Source organism: Haliotis rubra, unplaced genomic scaffold (genome assembly GCF_003918875.1).
Source record: "Haliotis rubra isolate DU_JTF1 unplaced genomic scaffold, ASM391887v1 Scf136, whole genome shotgun sequence".
Lineage (NCBI taxonomy): Eukaryota > Metazoa > Mollusca > Gastropoda > Lepetellida > Haliotidae > Haliotis > Haliotis rubra.
Window position 1 is genome coordinate 1,851,280 of NW_025765292.1, and position 18,756 is coordinate 1,870,035.

An 18,756-nucleotide genomic window follows, 5' to 3' on the forward strand; every position below is an offset into this window, starting at 1 on the left:
TCTCTCTCTCACACACACACACATACACACACACACACACACACACTGAACCTGTTTACACTCGGCGACTGTGAATATAAATATATAAATATATAAATATATAAATATATAAATTCAAGTAATTATTATACAAATATATTTGCGCAAAACAAATATTACAATGTCACTAAGATCATTTCCGCCATTCGGATCACTTAAAGACACAGATTCGGAAAATGTGTACAAATTACTTATGACATATTCTTTCCAGGTTTGAACATCCCAGACAATTCGAGACATAGAATATGAATCGTTTGTTTCCTCGCCTGTTTTTTCAAATGTAGGACTGATAAACAAACCCGGAAACTCACAGCGTTGACCCCGGGCCTACAGACAACATGCCCCTGGGATGATTCACGGCATGAAGAAACGATTCTTGTTGAAAAAACGATAAAACATTTTCACAATCATTAAAATATTTTTATTTTTATTATTCCAATCATATAATTAGCATGTAATGAATCGCTGTCAAACTGTGATTATACCAGGTGTTAACCAAAGGACAGCGTGTCCTGCCCAGCCCAATTAATTAAATGTGTGTGTCCTTGAGCACCGATATCTCTTTATTTCAAGCACCCACGTCAAAAAGAAGCATGATAATTATTTATGACTGTAGACCAACTGATCATAATACCGCCAATCATTGCTTTTAAAAACATTCATTGGAAGTAATAACAGTGAGTGAATGAGTGAGTGAGTTAGTGAGAGAGTTTTACGCCGCTTTTAGCAATATTCCAGCAATATCACGGCGCGGGTCACCAGAAATGGGCTTCACACATTGTACCCATGTGGGGAATTGAACCCGGGTTTTCGGCGTGACGAGCGAACCCTTTAACCACTAGGCTACCCCATCGCCCCGGAAGTAATAACAACAGTTTACAATGGCGTCCAATATTTTATAAGGATTAATGTTGGGGGTTTTAGTTTGGCACCATACTAACCATGGCACCAGTGCCATATAGCGGTATATGGTCTCTGATGGCAGTCATGATTCTTCTGACAACCGATCATAACGCTGATAGTTCGTGATCCCCTACTTGTTTGAAAGAATATATATTACAGCTCCGTGTATACACACCTAAATTACTGACTGTGCTGTAACTGGCAACATAATATAGGGTCTAGGACAAAAGCCACCCGTACAAATGTCACCCGGACAAAAACCACCCGGACAAAAGCCACCTTGGACAAATGCGACCCAAATAAAAATAAAAACCACCTACACAATATTCCAGATGTTTTTCCATGATATTTCATTTTCCTTTACACAGCAAAGAACAAAATTACATTTGTTTTCATTAATCCTCCTTACTTCCATCTTAGCAAAACATCTCATGTTAACGCTACTTCAACAGGCTAAGTAGTTTTGTCATTACTCACTACTTAAATTCGGAATACAACCTCCTCCCTTCAGGCCGCCGCTACAAAGTTCCAATTGTGAAAACTAAGAGAGCCCGTACATCCTTTAATCCAAGTACCATATCTCTCTTAAACAAATGTGAAGATACCTAAATCAAAGAATTTATTTAATTTATATGTTTGGTATCTCTCTAATGTGTCAGTAGCTCTGCTGATGTAACACAAATTCCTGAAAAGGCATTAAAGTATTATTCTATTCTATTCCATTCTATTCTATGTACCTGTTATTTTGTCTATTTCGTAAATCAAATTCTACATCCATTTACGTTAACATTGTTATAAAGTCAACATTACTATGAAATCCAAATTTTACATAAAAATCAACATCTTTATCTAAGTGAACATTTTTTTAAAAGAAACCAAATTATTCATCAAAGTCTACATAATTTTATAACAAAATCAACACTAGCATATGTTGAGGAACTTACTATCCATCTGAATAATACTTCAGAATTTCTATACCATAGAGCGATATTATTCTCAAGTGTGGTCAGTTAACTATCGTCATGTGAAGGATCTTGATGGTTCAACCTGACAACTCGGCTTGGGCTTCTAAAACATTATCACAGAGAAACAAAACGTTTCTTGTCTACAAGCTTCATTACGATTTGTACCGCTGTCATATAGCTGGAATATTGCTGAGTGCGGCGTAAAACTAAATTCACTCACTCACTCACTCATTACGATTTGTTTGTTCCTGTATTGTTTGGTGCCGCACTCACCGATATTCCAGTTATATGACTGTGGTCCGTGAATAACCGAGCCTGCTTCAGACGAACCGGTGATCGACATCATGAGCATCGATCTTTGAAATTGGGACAAGATGACATGTATAAACAGGTCAGCGAGCCTGACCACCCAAGCCGGTATAGTCGCCTCTTTAGACGAGTCTTCAAGGGTAGCCTACTTTTAAATGATGAAAATCCATTGAGTAAAGTGACGATGTGGGGTTTTTTTCAAGCTTGCAATCCACGTACACACCATCAGATTATAAGGTAACATTAAGGACGGAATTTAGTTTATTTTTGCCAAGTCGAGAAATGTTAATTTCAAAAGGATTTTATATCAGGAGTGTGTATGTCACTGGGAGGTTGTATCCGCCTCCACCCAAGTCTTCCTTGTGGCCAGAACTGAAACTCCAATAATATTTCCTTGATATTGTAGCCCTTAAAAAAACTTTTCAATTTGTTTGAACAGATTCAAACTTTTGCTAACGCTAGTCATTCATGCCAGATTCGCAGGGGATCCTAGATACACACTAATTCATGAAAGCTGTTATAATATTAAAGTATACTGTTAGATCTTATTGTACTCATATGTATTTGAGTGGAAGATTTTATCAAAACTAATCTATCCCAGAAAATGCTTGAAAAATAATTAATGGCCCTGACTGCGAGGGAAAATGTTGTGAAAATGACCACAATTAATTGTTTGGGTTTTTAAATTTTTAGGTACATCAATTATAAAGGTACCTCATCTTGCAGCTGCAGCTGAAGAAATGTGAACGACATAGGTTGTCGGAGATCCACTCTAACCCGGATAGTTATATAGTTGTTTTATTTAACGTCGCACGCACAACTAAGGTATTTCGGTGACGGGGTAGTACACTTAGTATGAAATGAGGGGGAACAGAAAATATACATTTTGAAAGAGTGGTGTTACTACCCAAACAAAGACAACACACACACACAAAAACAACAACAAAAAAACCAAAAACCAACTGACTATTAACTTAGTATTGAGGGGACTTAAATGAGCGGCCATAATAGGTAGGTAAAAATTATGAAATAGGTAAAGAGTATAATAGCGATTTGGAATTTAATATAGATGTAGTATAATAAATGGTTATTGTTATTGTTTAAAAACATATTTATTAAGTGAATAATGATGAACATATAAAAGATTAAAAAATGAAGTTGATAAAAGGAGAGAACTAACCCGGATCATTTCAGGGATGTGATTTATGTAATGGTGTGGCGAACGTGATACCATTTCGAATTTGATGTGCTTTATTTCTCTTAACTGCAGGCCGTTCACCCAATGTACAGAATACACAAGGACTACAGTGGGTGAGTGGTGAGCGTTCTTTTTAACAACGCATGGTAAACGAACAATGCAAGGTTACATAATAAGAATACGAGAGGTTTGCTTGGATGGACGATAAGTAAACTTAGGTGGAATGTAGCGCTGTCTCAACTCTGAGTAATACTCACATACCAAAAGAACACGATATTCATCTTCAGCAGCATTGCAACTACAGAATTTACATATATTTTCAACTGCATTAAATATTCCTTTGTAAAACATAAATTATAACAACCACGGAACTGGGTTTATGATGTTCTTACTGAATCATGTTTATACAATAGAAGTTCTTTTTACAAATAAATTGTTCCTTGAATAGGTAACATGTACGAGCAAGTAGGCGCGCCAGTTCCTTGGAAACAGTCTTTACATCTCTGTAGTACAAGTGACAGGCATATGGCTTTGTTTCCGACCCCTTGTTCAATCCCTGCAGAACCAGGTCTAGTTTATAGAGTGAGAGCTTTAACAGAGAAGCCCAAGTATTTCGGCTTCTAGCTTCACTTGCATTTTGGTCAACGTTATGTAGCATTTCATGTTTTCAGTGGGTTGAGATATGATTGCACGGATAAATGGTTTCCCCCATAAGACAGAACGTTTAACTGTATAAACATCTATTGGAAATCTGCCACATTCCCCCATTTTAGTTAGCGTTGATCTTCTTAGACCAATAAAACGTTTGAATGCAAGTAAATGAGATTTTTCTGTACAATTAAATTTACGAAGACCTCATATTTCACACCCATAGGTAATATGTTAGCATCAAATACTAAAGTACATATCATATACATGTAATGTAGATTCAAAGATTAAAAGACGTCTTCGGACGTGATATTAGTTATATTACCATTTATATTTACTTATATATTACCAAGTTGTCAGTTAATCTCTGCTTCACATGTTATCTACTGAACTATACTATTCACACTTTGCTAAGGATCAAATCGTGGATTCAACAGAAAACTATGATGTGGGGTCAAATTTAGGTTGAAATATCTAAGTTTATTGTAAGCATGTATTCTAGGTTTCAGTATGTCATTTCATCTTGTGGATCTCGTACCTGCTACTGACAGGTGTTGTCTACCTGTCGATGACTTGTTCTATAATTTGCAAAATAGCTGACTGGTGCCGTGAAAACCAGTTTTATTTTTATTTTTACTCATGTATCAGGTGCATAAGGTTAGATTAAAGTGAGTGTTTGCCTAAGGAGGGGCTACCATATTATTATTTACCCAGTTTTAAATGGATACAATTTCAAATTATAAATCTACGTTTCAGTAAAGTTGTGAATCTTTGTGATCCTTAGCCAAGTGTGAGTAGTATATTTTAAATTACATTAGTTTTGAAAATATAGTCATATGAATGGTCAGCATTAGTTGACAATTCTGATAACTTTCATAAAACAGTTTCCTACTCTGACATTATCCTTTTCTCGATGGACCAAAACAATGATCGTCGGTTGTCCTTAGATGTCGTGCACCTTGCCCGTGGCATTGCCAGTGTACCAGACGAGACCTTGAATACTCCGTGCACAACGAGAAGTAATTGCGTCATTCAGGGTGATCGTGCGAGTGTATAAGCCCTCTGATTACCGCACCATAAAACAATGTATGTGAAATGCAGAATTTTGTCTTTAGAGTAGGCCTATAAATTTAATGTTTAAATGTAGTTATTGCTGTGATCATGTTTTATATCTCCTAAAACTAGGTAGGTAAGGAAAACACGCAGTGACTGATCGGGGGCGAGGAGTCGTGCGCGTTAGCTTCTGGGGGTAACACCTCCCAATGTACTTATCTGAAGACATTTTTTGTGTTCATTGCCTGCAATAAAAACATATTGATTCGGTACTTCAAGTGTAATTAATATTAATATTTTCTAATTGCCCAAATGGACATCCTCGACCCCTATGTTTAACACCGCGTGCATGTTTGTTTCGGGGACTGATGCAAATAGGGTGATGATGATTATGATTATGCTCTTTCCGACATAATGCGTATATCGCACGCGGTGTTAAACATAGGTGTCGAGGATGTATAGATAGCCAGAATAGAAATAAAACACCTGAAAATTCCAGTTTATTCAAACAGATGGGCAAGTCATTAATAATGTTTACAAAGTTTCTGTAAAAATAATCATATCAGGTCGAGAAAATCCCTACAGTATGGAATAAATTGATTTGCTATATATAGCTAGGCTATTATATTTTATGAAAACCCATATCGCCTGAACGCGAGGCTATATTTTTAACACATTCCCAGCTGTCTATTTTATTCGTTCTACCACTGCTTCCATATTTTGATCTGTCCAGTTTCAGTAGGTCAGTTATTGTATGACAAACACGTGGTAAACGAAAATGCGCAACACATATCCCTACACGCATGTCTGACGGAGCCCCCATCTGTTAAAACCCGGAAGCAACCTATTATGGAAAACGGCAACCACATGGCATAGTTGTGTTTCAGCGCAGTAGACCGAATGTTCTTGGGAGTCCGAGAAACAACCGACGACAACATATTCAGTTATGAAAAAGAAATCGTTCTTTATTTTATACATGTGATTGGTGTCATTTGTAATGATGCTTTCTATTAAATAATTCTTAAATTTGGCTTTTATATGAATCATTATCTTTTTTTCAAAAACACCCAGAGCTATAGCTAATTGGTTTAATGCTAAAATATACAAGTCACGATATTAGAAACATTTCCTGCACAAGACAGTCTATTCAACTCCTCCTATGAAAAAGTATTTGAATTTTTTGCATTTTTCGCATTGTCTGATAAATCAAGGCGAAAATTACCCCTAATATACAGTATTGCTGAATCAAGTGTTACTATAGTTGACGCGTTTGCTGTCTTGCGATGCGAATGAGTACGTATTATAAGCAAATGAATATGAAACACTGTTTGTCCTATTAGCTCCAAAATGTTCTATTTCAACCAGATTTTAACTGAATGTTCACTTTACATCAGTTCGGGCACATCACCCTATATTTTCAGTCTTAAGCATTTACAAATGTCTTTTGGGTTTTTTAAATATTCTCCTTGATATGGTATTTCGGTCCTTCAAATTGCGACATTTATATTAAAACTTGTAAATGAATATGTCAACAGAATGCGTCTAGCAGCAAAAATAATGTAGTGGTTTACAATTCAGAAGAAGAACAGAGTTCATGATTTGAAAAACACCTAACTCGAAAACACTTCATTTATCTTCACGTGATACCACGTCACCAGGCGCGTAGTGATAATTATGTTAAGAAAATGCAATCCAGGAACATTTTTACATACACACAATAATATTACAGGTAAACATACATTTTGAATCTAGCATTGTTTCTCCCTATTTGTGGAAGTTTCGATCAGGGTGTGTCTCATCACAAATGAATTGGAGCAACGCTGATTGGTAGAACTACGTTTTGCTGCGGAGTAACTTCTGCTCGAGGACCTATATAAACGTAAATGTTCTGTCTGTTCGTCCCTCTTCTCAGGACATCAGTGGTGACGGAATCCCAAACACGTGCCGTGTTAGATTCCGTGTCACTCGTAAGATAGGAATAATTATTCTAAAAAATACCATAAAAAACATAAAACATTGAAAAAACAACCAAAAAAATCTGAAAAACTTATCTAAAAATACCAAAAAAAGTTATTGAAACGGCAGTTCCTGAGGCGACATACGGAGGAAGTCATCAACCAAGTATCCAAACCACATTGATTTTGAAGAACTACGAGAAAACAAACAAGCCAAGATGAATCCCGCAGGACCAAGCTATCCGATGGCATCCCTCTACGTTGGAGATCTCCACCCCGATGTCACCGAAGCCATGTTGTTCGAGAAATTCTCGACAGCAGGACCCGTGTTGTCCATTCGTGTATGTCGAGACATGATAACTCGACGATCACTTGGTTATGCTTATGTTAATTTTCAACAACCTGCTGACGGTAAGTGAAATATCAGTCGTGTGTGTATTCGTTTTAATTGCATATTGAAGTTGATGGCGTTTGAAAAGAAAATGCGCATCACGAGGTTTGGATTCAGGACACGTGTAGGCTGGGCCTACGTGTTTGTGAAGGCAGGCAACATGTTGAAACATTTCCTCACGCCCCTGGCACGTTTGCACGTTTACTTTCATCGTTAAAGACTGTATGGATGGTTGGAATTAGCGCTATCAACCTCAAGCTGTGTTTCCTTGTTAATCAAGGATTTGGCATTAACTTGTTTTCGTAATTACTCCCATAAATTTACATCCATGCACTTGGTGTTTTTAGCTGTAGTGTTGCCATTCATATTTAGATAAAATGTTGTGCATATCTCCTGTAATATCATTCTCAGCTGTTATTTGAATGTACCCATTAAAAAATCAGTAATGTTGCATTATACCAACAATGAATACAAGTTTTTTGAAGTCTAGTCATTTTTTTAATACCATGTTCATGTATTTTCTATGTATTTACAGCTGAAAGGGCTTTGGACACGATGAACTTTGATACTATCAAGGGTAGACCAATCAGAATAATGTGGTCTCAACGTGACCCTTCCTTGAGAAAGTCTGGCGTGGGCAATGTGTTCATCAAGAATTTGGACAAGAGCATTGACAACAAGGCTCTATACGATACTTTCTCAGCTTTTGGCAACATCCTGTCTTGTAAGGTATGTTAGACAAGATTATGTTGATCTTGACATTGGATTTTTGGGTAGTGGCAATTGACAAGGAATTTAATTGAATTCAATGATGTAAGACGATCTTTTTCGGTAAGAGTTCCTCCCGTTCCCCCATCCCTAATAATATTTATAAGTATACTGAAATTATTAACAAAACTTAACACAATTACTAGAGAACTCACAAAATGACTAAAAGTCCAAACTTTAAGTTAGGGTTAGGTTTAGAGTAAGGTTTAGGGTTGGGGGAACGGAAGGAGCTCTTTCCTCTTTCTTAGAGATATGACATGACTGTCTATATCGCTTTGTCCTAGCGGGTCCTTTGTCATATTTTTGTATAGTGGCCTTGGTGTATTGTTTCACACCTGATGTACACAACTAATCCACATTTGATTTCGATCGGTGCAAGCCTGACTTAACCACTAGCCCAAGACTATTGTCAAGTTAATTTTGTGTAGTAAGCTCAATTGTAAGTCTAAAAAGTACAATTATCTGATTTCCAACAATTGTTTATAGTCATTAATACTGACATTCCTTTAGTCTGTAGATTTTAAGTAAGGGCCCCAAATTTTGCTTTTGCAGATAGCTTCCGATGAAAATGGCTCCAAGGGTTATGGCTTTGTCCATTTTGAGACTGAAGAAGCAGCCAGACAGGCCATTGAGAAAGTTAATGGCATGTTGCTCAACGGCAAGAAAGTGTAAGTTTGTCTTAAACATAAACTGTCTTAACACAGGAAAATGTGTCATGGCTGGCTTTTGTTGCAAAAGTTTCATGAAACAGTGAGGTGAATGCAATCCTCTTTATGGATAGTACTTGCAACATTGGACATCTCTAGGGACGACCATCCTTGAGAAATGCTTATGCAGGTTAATCTGGTTGTATTTTCCACTCAGTGTCAAATTATCGAATGGCTTGTTAGACATGGTCACCCAGTCCTATGGTTTTCTATTTAAAGGAATGTTCCGTTTTTAGATAGTTTTGGCCATTATCAAATCCTTGGTGCACCTTGACAGTCTGTTACTCACCTGACATACAACTGTATGTTAGGAATCATAACTGCATCAAATTGTGTACATCTGTTAAGGTAGCCAAAGATGATATTGCTTGAAAACATGTTTAATGAAGGAAAATGTCACGCATGTTAGACAATGCCAACAAATGTGTGGCCAAGAAGCAGTCTGATCATCCGTGAAAACGAGTATCTGACCAAGACTGAAAGTTCGAAGCTTCAGAGAAATTGTTGAAGGCTGCTCAGTGGTGCAGATAATTTCTGTCAAACTGACATCTTCAACCCAATCACAAGGTATCTGCCTGTGAGGTCATAAGTCGTTTGTGAATGCTTCCGCAATGTGATGATTACACATCAAGCAGACATTTTAATGTCTCAGATGTTCACAAGGTCACTTTTGAGAGGTGAAGTAATGTCTCTGCAGTTAAGAGATAATGGTCTTGCTGTTTTGGAACAGTGTTGACCACCTGCATGTTCCTGGGAAGCTGATTCAGCCGTATTGTATTGATTCCATGCCATGCTCGTCACTTCGGTTGATACCAAAGATGTTTGCATTGTGTTGGTGACCCAAAAGTCACCAATCCTTACCTGTTTAGTTGTCAGATGACATCTTTGATACTGAGGAGCATGAGTGCATTCAGTTGCATTCAGTGGCCATGGTGCTGTCTAATAATGATGTGCAATGTTAGTCACAATAAATCCTAACACAGGTTTTCTCTTGCCCATTATTACATGTCTGTTCATACTTTGTGGAAGATCCTATGGGGTTAACCAATTATAATGCACTGGGAGATTTCGGTCTGGTTGCTTTTTGATCACATTGAATTGAAGGGGAATTGATGGACATCAACTTTGTAATATAATGAACATTTCAGAGTACATTACCTCATTACTTCATCAGGTGGAGGATTAAGGACATACTCTGAAACATTGTTCCTGATTACAGAAGTTCATACGTTCCTCATTTGCATATGAATACCATTCAAAGCCTTTAAACGTTTAGTTCTATGAATTAAATCAGTTCTGGTTTTGCATACATGAAATTAGTCTTTTTAGGCATGGTCTGACATTTCTGCATGCTAGTTTCAAAGGGACTCTAAATGGAACGTGAAGATACTTGTTTCTTTCCAGAAATGTTGGTTAGGGGTATTTTATGTCACCTGGAAATGCTACAGTCATGGTTTTAAACTGAGAATTCAAAAAGGTGCTTTCTAAAGAAAGGTTCTTGTGCATGAACTACAATTTTACATGTATAATGTAGTACATTTTGTACGCAAATGCATTTTAGCAGCTTTCCTTACTTTCTCACTCTTTTTAACAGGTATGTTGGCAAGTTCATCCCTAGGAAAGAGCGAATCGCCCTCCTTGGTGACAAGATGAAACGCTTCAACAATGTTTACATCAAGAACTTCGGAGATGAGTTAGATGATGACAAGATTAGGGAATTGTTTGATCCATTTGGCAAGATCATAAGTGCCAAGGTATGACCTTTTACAAAAACGCTCGGTTAATCTCAACATTTGATATGTTACAAGTCACCTGACGATAAATTCACCAAAGTTCGTAATGAATAGGCAAACTTTTGTCTGTAATTGTTTGAAATAGCTCAAGCAACATTTTGCTTCAGCTGGTAAATGATCACTAAATATAACCTATTTCCTACTGTGTGAAGGATATTCTGCATCCGCTTATTGAAGTTACATGACATAAACAGGTGTGCGTTTAACCTTTGGGAATCCATATTTGACTGAATTGAATGTTTGTTTGCAGGTTATGACTGATGAAATTGGCAAGTCTAGAGGGTTTGGTTTTGTTAGCTACGAAGAACCTGAGGCAGCTGAGAAGGTGTGTATTGTGTTAGTTGATAAGGAACACTTGATCTAACATTAAGCCAAATGTGTTTTTTTGGGGTGTTTTTTTTTTATATTATCAAGCTTTTGGATCACATTCTAATCATTGTTACACATTTTAGTGAAAAAACCCCATACTACCCCTTTTACTTAGTTGACTGAATAGTTAAATCTGTCTTTATATAATAAAGTTATGTTTGTTTGTTAGGCCGTAGACAACTTGAACGGCATGGAGCTTGGAGGGGGGAAGGTGTTGTATGCTGGGCGTGCACAAAAGAAAGCAGAACGTCAAGCTGAACTGAAGGACAAGTTTGAGAAGATCAAAATGGAGAGGATCAACCGATACCAAGGTGTGAATCTGTATGTAAAAAATCTGGATGATGTGGTTGATGACGAGAGACTTAGGAAGGAGTTCTCACAGTTTGGAACCATCACCAGTGCTAGAGTAAGTAAACTTTTGTTTTGTGGTAGAATTCATAAATGGTTGATATTGTATCATGCCCAGACACCCTGGTGTGTAGCTTTACCCAAATAGCTATTTGCCTCCTTAATACTGGGCAATATTGAACATCAGACAGGTGTATCCATATGGCACAGTTGCCATGAGAGGTTTCTGTGATCACTTGCCTGTACATTAGTAAAAGCTTCATTGAATTTCCAGCTGGTTTCTAACAAATTGGTTAATCTTTCCATGCTTTTATACTTTGATTTTTTTTCCACCTTGGAACAAAGATGCTGTATGGCTAATGTTGGTATTTTGTTTATAAATCTTTCTAGGTCATGAGTGAAGGTGGGCGGTCCAAAGGCTTCGGCTTTGTGTGCTTCAGCTCTCCAGAGGAGGCAACCAAGGCTGTGACGGAGATGAATGGTCGTATCATTGTGTCAAAACCTCTGTATGTGGCACTGGCCCAGCGCAAGGAGGACAGACGTGCTCACCTCGCCTCACAGTACATGCAGAGAATGACCACAATGAGACAACAGGTAAACATGGTTTTGCTACATAAACAATTACAGGTTATGTAAAGTCTTCAGTCATTTTGGATCAATGTCCAAGACAATGAATTGCTCGGAAAACATGACCATAGAACATCTTTCATCCTGATGACAGGAAACTGCTGTGCCTAGTTGTTTTGGCCATGGTACTACAGATCTTTCAACTGGTGTCCACAATCTGCAACACATAACTCTCCTTCTATAGTTGACACATTGAAAGTAATATAAAAAGTTCAGGTTCACAATAAGTTTTGATGTGGAATGTTTCGTTAAATATTTGTAATGATTTTCTTCTTCAGCAAACTGCACAGTTTAACCAGATGTTCCAGCCAACTGGAGCAGGTTACTTTGTGCCCACCATGCCCCAAGCCCAGCGTGGATTCTTTGCACCAACACAGATGCCCCAGGTCAGAGCCAGTCCCAGGTGGCAGACACAAGTCCGACCCACGCAGCCAACTGCTGGTGAGTTGAAATGTTTAGCCAGTTGACCCTTCTATTATAAAAAGCTTGTAGGAACATTTCTGAAGTCTTTTTTTTTCGTCCCTAAGAAATTGGGTATTTGTTAGACTAAACGTTAGTTATCCAGTTTTAAATGATGTAGCTGTTATAACTGTTACACAAGCAAGTGTACAATGTTCAATAAGACTGTTCACAGGAATTCTAATGAGTCACTTCTGAACTTTTCTATAGTTTGGGTTACATGGAAGTAGCCCCAGTTGTTTTGAAACATTTAAAGAAGTGCTGTAAATTAACTACCCTGCAAAAACTGACCTGTTGCTGTTTGCAGGTTTCCAAGGCATGCCTGCCAGTGGCCAGATGCGCACCAGTGCCCCACGAGCTGGTCAGCCAGCTGTCCGTGCAGGTGTCAATGCCCGGCCAATCACTGGACAGTCTGGTGCAGTGCCAACCAATCCCAATGCTCGCATGGCTGCGATGGGCCCCAGTATGGGCAACCGACCAACAGCTGCTGCTCCAGCGTTGCCCAACGCCCCCACCAGACAGGGATTCAAGTTCAACACCCAGATGCGCAATCCCCCAACAGCTGTACCACAGTCACAGGTCATGCAGCAGGTAGCTTTAAATTTCAGCTTGTCTTCATTTTTTATTGCACAAGAGTAGGCATCCTTCAAGTTTAAAGACTAAACTTCTAGGCTTTTAGAGTGATTTCAGTCAATCAGAACCTCAATTGGGTTCAAATGTAAGATTTGTTATCTTAGTGATAATTTGATTTGTTAGAGCCACATCGCTGCTTTTAGTAGTAATATTTGACCTACATGTCTTCAAGTGTCTGAAACATAGTTCAGTAGAGCTTTCTGCGTTACACTTGACTGAAACATGGCTCAGATGTTTTCGAGATATCTTTCTGTTGAAATGTTGTAGTTGGCTGTTGGTTTATATCCCATGGTTTATATGGTTTATATCCCAACATCTATTCAACCACCATTTTTTTGTTATGTCTTCTGTGTGATGCAATAGAACTAATGTATGAACTAAACAATCTTTCAAGATGGAAGTTTAGGCGCTACAATACTGTTTTGAAATTACGGGAAGATAAGTTGCTAACAGGTCTTCATTCCTCCTGTTACAGCCCCAGCAGTCGGTTGTCATCCCAGGGCAGGAGCCTCTGACAGCCTCCATGTTGGCTGCTGCACCACCACAGGAACAGAAGCAGATGCTAGGAGAGAGGCTGTTCCCTCTGATCCAGAGGATGTACCCCGAGCTTGCTGGAAAAATCACTGGCATGTTGCTAGAGATCGACAACTCAGAACTTCTTCATATGTTGGAGTCAAACGAGTCTCTCAAGGCAAAGGTAGGTGGAGCAAAGAAATTATCTCTGTATGTGTACTACTAAACACCTGCAATTGCAAGACTGTTGCAATATCCACCAGACATAATAAACAGAATTGAGGGTTTACCTTTTGAGTAAAATATTTTTCAGATTTATTGTCTTGTAATCCTTTATGAGTGAATTTTCTGTAAAAGTGGATACAGTATCAGATTGATATGTTTGTAATTTCCTGTCTTGATAGATCATACTTGGCAAAGCACTGAGAATGAAAACGGCTTTCAAAATATTTTGGCTATAGATTGTTTCTGATATTGAATAGGTTGATGCTGTCAATGAGTGTTTTCTCTAATGTTAGAGATGCTAATCAGTATGTTGTTTTGTCCCCAGGTTGATGAGGCTGTTGCTGTATTGCAAGCCCACCAGGCCAAAGAAGCCGCTGCCATGTCCAAGGGTGACAAGTGATCTCTCATCACTTCCTCCGTTTGTCATTTCTGCACCGTCAAGCTAGACAGGGAACATCTGGACAAAAGACAATTTAGCTGAAAAGAAGCTGGATTGTAAATTGTAGCTGTTTGTGCAAGCAAAATTTGTCTTGCATGATTTTGTCTGTCCTTTTGATGGTGCAGAATTGCTTTCTTACAGTTTGAAAAAAAAAATAGAAAAAAATAGCAAAATATGTTAAAATAAGTACAAAATAGGAGAGTTCTCCTGTTTTCACTGTTAAAAAAACATCAGTTGCAGTCAGGTACTGATAGATTATTAACTCTATCCATAACTCTGCTGTTATGACATACAATGTGTGTAATAGCGATATAAAAATAGCAACAGACTAAAAAAATCTTTCTATTGTGTACTATAGTGTTTGTTCAGTTCTTTGCTGTATTGTATGTTTGTCAAATTTCTTTGAATGACTAAACCATTGCTTGTCAGTTGAGTTGTGTGGAAGCATTTAAGAGAACATGAGAAGAGGGACTACTGTAATGGATGCAGTTAATAATCTATTGAGTCTGTTAAACCAATGTTTTATTTTACAACAAATAAACCGTTTCATTGAATTATGTTTTGTGGTTAATAACAAAGGATTGAACTGTTTCACTGATAAATTCTGACATGGTTTTAAGCATGGCAAGATGTGTAATCACTGTCGGTTGATGCCAACTGTACACCAGATTGCTGCAAAACTTCGTGTGCTAAACTGCGTTATGATAGTTTTAAAGTTGTATTTGTTTCCGAAAGGTAACATTATTGTAATAAGTACTTTTATAGCACCTCATCCACCTCACTCGGGGACATGCTCTTAGCACACGATACAATCTGATTGTTACCTATGATAACCCAAGCTGTCTGTGAGGCTCAAGAAAGTTAAGTCACATGATCCCACCAGGTACCCATTTTTCTGCCTCAGTGAATGGGCAGTTTTGAACAAACTCGCTTGCCCAAGGTTGGACTGCATGTATCAGTGGGGCAGGACTCGGGAGTCAAGCTGCCAAACATGGTCACCCATCCAAGGATTCTTTATGCTCAACATTGCTTAACTTTTAACTGATTTGTGACCTGGGGCTCCTTTCACGAAGCAACCTTGACTAAAGTTAACCTTAACTCCCATTCTTTAACATTGTGACTTACGACCACCTTAGTGCTTTTTGAAAGGAGGCCCTGAGCTCTATGCACAACACCACCACTTATGATAACTATTGGTCTGCAGATAATTGCTAAATATTGTTAGAAGTTGACTTTGTTTTGTCTGGTGCAGTAATCACTCCAGCTTATTCTACAGTGCACATTACACATCACATTTGTATCTCGATGTATCCATATGTACTGCAGGCATGTCATGATGCCCAAACTGGTTCTGCACATCTTGACACTCAGTCTCTGAATATATATAATTTTATGGTAAATAATCGCATATAAAAAATTGAAAAGGAGCCCCAGTGAGATGGATAAATTAAGATCCTGAGGGAACCTACATTTGCTCTGAATTAGAGCCTTTAGCATTGCATGGAGGGCCAGGCAACATGGGGAAAATAATGTGGTTTAGGGATTGCGTTTTGCGGGGGGTATTAAAATGGACTCCGTCCGTCCGTGCACATTTGTCTTTTCTGGAGCAGAACTCTAAAACCGTTCACTATTTCTTCACCAAACTTGGCACATAGATAGATCTGGTTGTGTACTGGTGCCTTTTGGTAGTTTTGGAATTCTGAATAAAATATTTTTGGCGTTTCGTGGCAACAAGTTTGACTTAGACTGAAATTAGTGGTAGTGCACTTTTCCGGAGCAGAACTCTAAAACTGTTCACTATTTCTTCACCAAACTTGGCACATAGATAGATCTGGTGGTGTACTGGTGCCTTTTGGTAGTTTTGGAATAAAATATTTTTGGTGTTTCCATGGCAACAAGTTTGACTTAGCCTGAAATTGGTGGTAGTGTTTTTCCGAGCAGAACTCTAAAGCCGTTCACTATTTCTTCACCAAACTTGGCACATAGATAGATCTGGTGGTGTAATGGTGCCTTTTGGTAGTTTTGGAATTCTGAATAAAATATTTTCGGGCGTTTCCATGGCAACAAGTTTGACTTAGCCTGAAATTGGTGGTAGTGCTCTTTTCGGAGCAGAACTCTAAAACCATTCACTATTTCTTCACCAAACTTGGCACATAGATAGATCTGGTGGTGTACTGGTGCCTTTTGGTATTTTTGGAATTCTGAATAAAATATTTTTGGTGTTTCCATGGCAACAAGTTTGTTTGACTTAAACAGAAATTAGTGGTAGTGCACTTTTCCTTTTCCGAGCAGAACTCTAAAACCGTTCAATGTTTCTTCACCAAACTTGGCACATAGATAGATCTGGTGGTGTACTGGTGCATTTTGGTAGTTTTGGAATCTTGAATAAAATATTTTTGGTATTTCCATGGCAACAAGTTTGACATAGACTTCAAAACTTGGTGATAGTGCTCCTTTCTGGCAGCAGAACTTTAAAACCTTTTTCAATACTTTAAAACTTTCAATACCTTCCACTTTTCTTTATACACACCTAAATATTTGACATAATCATAACTCGTAGACAATCATGAAGAGTATTTTGTCATTGCGGGGGATATTTATGACTTTGTCTTCTTGTTGTAGTAGATTTGCCAAGTTCACTGGCAAAGTGGTTGTCATCACAGGCATCTGATGTAAACAAATATACAGAAGCAGACATTGAAATATACACTTTATACTTTATTAAACACAGGTTTTTCACACATTTTGACATGATTCTGTTCTTAAACGTGTATTTTTATTTGGAGAAATTGTTGGAAGGGGGAGGAGGAGGAGGGATGCAACTGTGATAAATGTAGCGCTTGACGAACCCACAAGGCAAGAGTAAAAGAGGTCCAAAACAGACCTGGAGACTGGAAAAGGATATATATGATATATATCACAAAGAGTAAAGGACCCAGAACTGATCCCTGTGGTACTCCACATGTAAGATTGGCACAGCAAGATTGTTTGTCTCCTATGATAACATGCTGACTTCGGTGTCAAGATAAGATTGGATCCAGGTAAGAGGAACACCAAGAATGTTCATCTCATCCTTGACTCGTTGGAGAAGCTGTTGATGATTCACTGTGTCAAACTCCACTGAGAGATCCAATAATGTAAGAGACGCCATATGGCCCTTGTCAACCTTGGCCCTCTGGAAAAGGAACTGAGTTCATTCAGTACCCGCAATAATGCTCTCCCGGTACTGTGATTGGTGAGATAAGCAGACTGAAAGTCATCCAGCAGTTTATTGTTCACCAGATGTTCTCTCAACCTTCCATGTGCTGCCTTCTCCTATGAAAGAAAAGTAAGATTAGATACAGGTCTATAATTTCGATCCAGGTTGTTCTTCTTTATAAGAGGTGTGATAACTGCCTTCTTGAGGACGTCCGGGGAAACACCCGGAGACAAGCTAGTGTTTATATTTTTCCTTATCCTGACTCATGCTTATTGCTTGTCTCCCTTTCCTTCCGAATGCTAGTGGAACACTTGAATCCCCTTTTGAAGCTCCCTTCAAAACAGCGGACGTAAAATCACTTACCAGGAGTCATCTCCCTTCTCAGGTTTTGGCGGGAAACGGCGCCACCTGTCTCCCATGCACCTCACTCTCTCCTGATTCGCCCGAGTGGGCGGTTGTGAGAGCACCTGGTCCCCTATACGGCATTATATCCTTTTATTATTTAGGCCTTTCTTCTAAATTAGCTGTATAAGGCTTTAGTTAACGTTTAATTTCTGTTTTATCACGTTTTTACGTGACTGTTCAGATTGTTTACAATTGATGAAATCTTGTTCTGGTTGTAGGTATCGATTGTCTGCTGTTGATCCACATAACCTATGTCCTAATTGCAAGCCCGTATGTTTATCTGACTCTCGTTGTCAGTTGTGTTTTCACCTGTCTGATATTGCATTTTACAAATATTCATATTATCTGTCTAGACGTGCAAAGGACAGGCCCAGATGAGATTTACATGACATTTCTAAACCGGCTAAGCTTGCAGAGGACCGGCAGTTGGTGTCTGCGCAGATTCACCATTCCAGTGGTCTACCGGGGTCGTCTACGGAGGAGGTTGCTGCCGTAGACAATGCTGGCTCGAGGAAGAGGTCATCTACATCTGATAATTCCTCATCGCAGTCTAAGAAGACTAAGGCATCATCTTCCCAGAGGAAGAAGTCAGCTACAACTAAGACCTTGTCGAAGTCTCCACATAGGGCAACGCAGAAAACGAGGTCTTTTTCAGCTGAGATCGTCCCTCTGGAAGAAATAGATGTCTACGATGAGCCGCCCATCCTCATCCCTGAGATCACATCTAGGAAGAAGACGAAGGCGTCTTCTACCGTGACCACACAGGACAACCTTTCAAAGCAGACGTTCGGCAGAGAGGGTCAACGCCCT

At 38.6% G+C, this 18,756-nt stretch overlaps 1 protein-coding gene across 1 annotated transcript; it reads left to right on the plus strand.

Annotated features, from left to right (window-relative positions):
* Nucleotides 1-6,994: 6,994 nt before the first annotated feature.
* On the plus strand, nucleotides 6,995-14,896 carry LOC124268084 (polyadenylate-binding protein 4-like). Its single transcript, XM_046703102.1, has 11 exons — nucleotides 6,995-7,481; nucleotides 7,997-8,190; nucleotides 8,782-8,897; nucleotides 10,531-10,690; nucleotides 10,980-11,054; nucleotides 11,268-11,504; nucleotides 11,837-12,040; nucleotides 12,352-12,514; nucleotides 12,840-13,123; nucleotides 13,641-13,862; nucleotides 14,229-14,896. The coding sequence occupies exons 1-11, from the start codon at nucleotides 7,289-7,291 to the stop codon at nucleotides 14,301-14,303; spliced, it is 1,923 nt and encodes a 640-aa protein (XP_046559058.1). The 5' UTR covers nucleotides 6,995-7,288; the 3' UTR covers nucleotides 14,304-14,896.
* Nucleotides 14,897-18,756: the final 3,860 nt, after the last annotated feature.

Excerpts from the sequence above, each read along its gene's own strand:
- LOC124268084 (XM_046703102.1), top strand. The coding sequence starts at position 7,289 with ATGAATCCCGCAGGACCAAGCTATCCGATGGCATCCCTCTACGTTGGA. Across the intron at positions 8,898-10,530 it reads TTGCTCAACGGCAAGAAAGT|GTATGTTGGCAAGTTCATCC; the intron begins GTAAGTTTGTCT and ends TCTTTTTAACAG. Across the intron at positions 13,124-13,640 it reads AGTCACAGGTCATGCAGCAG|CCCCAGCAGTCGGTTGTCAT; the intron begins GTAGCTTTAAAT and ends CTCCTGTTACAG.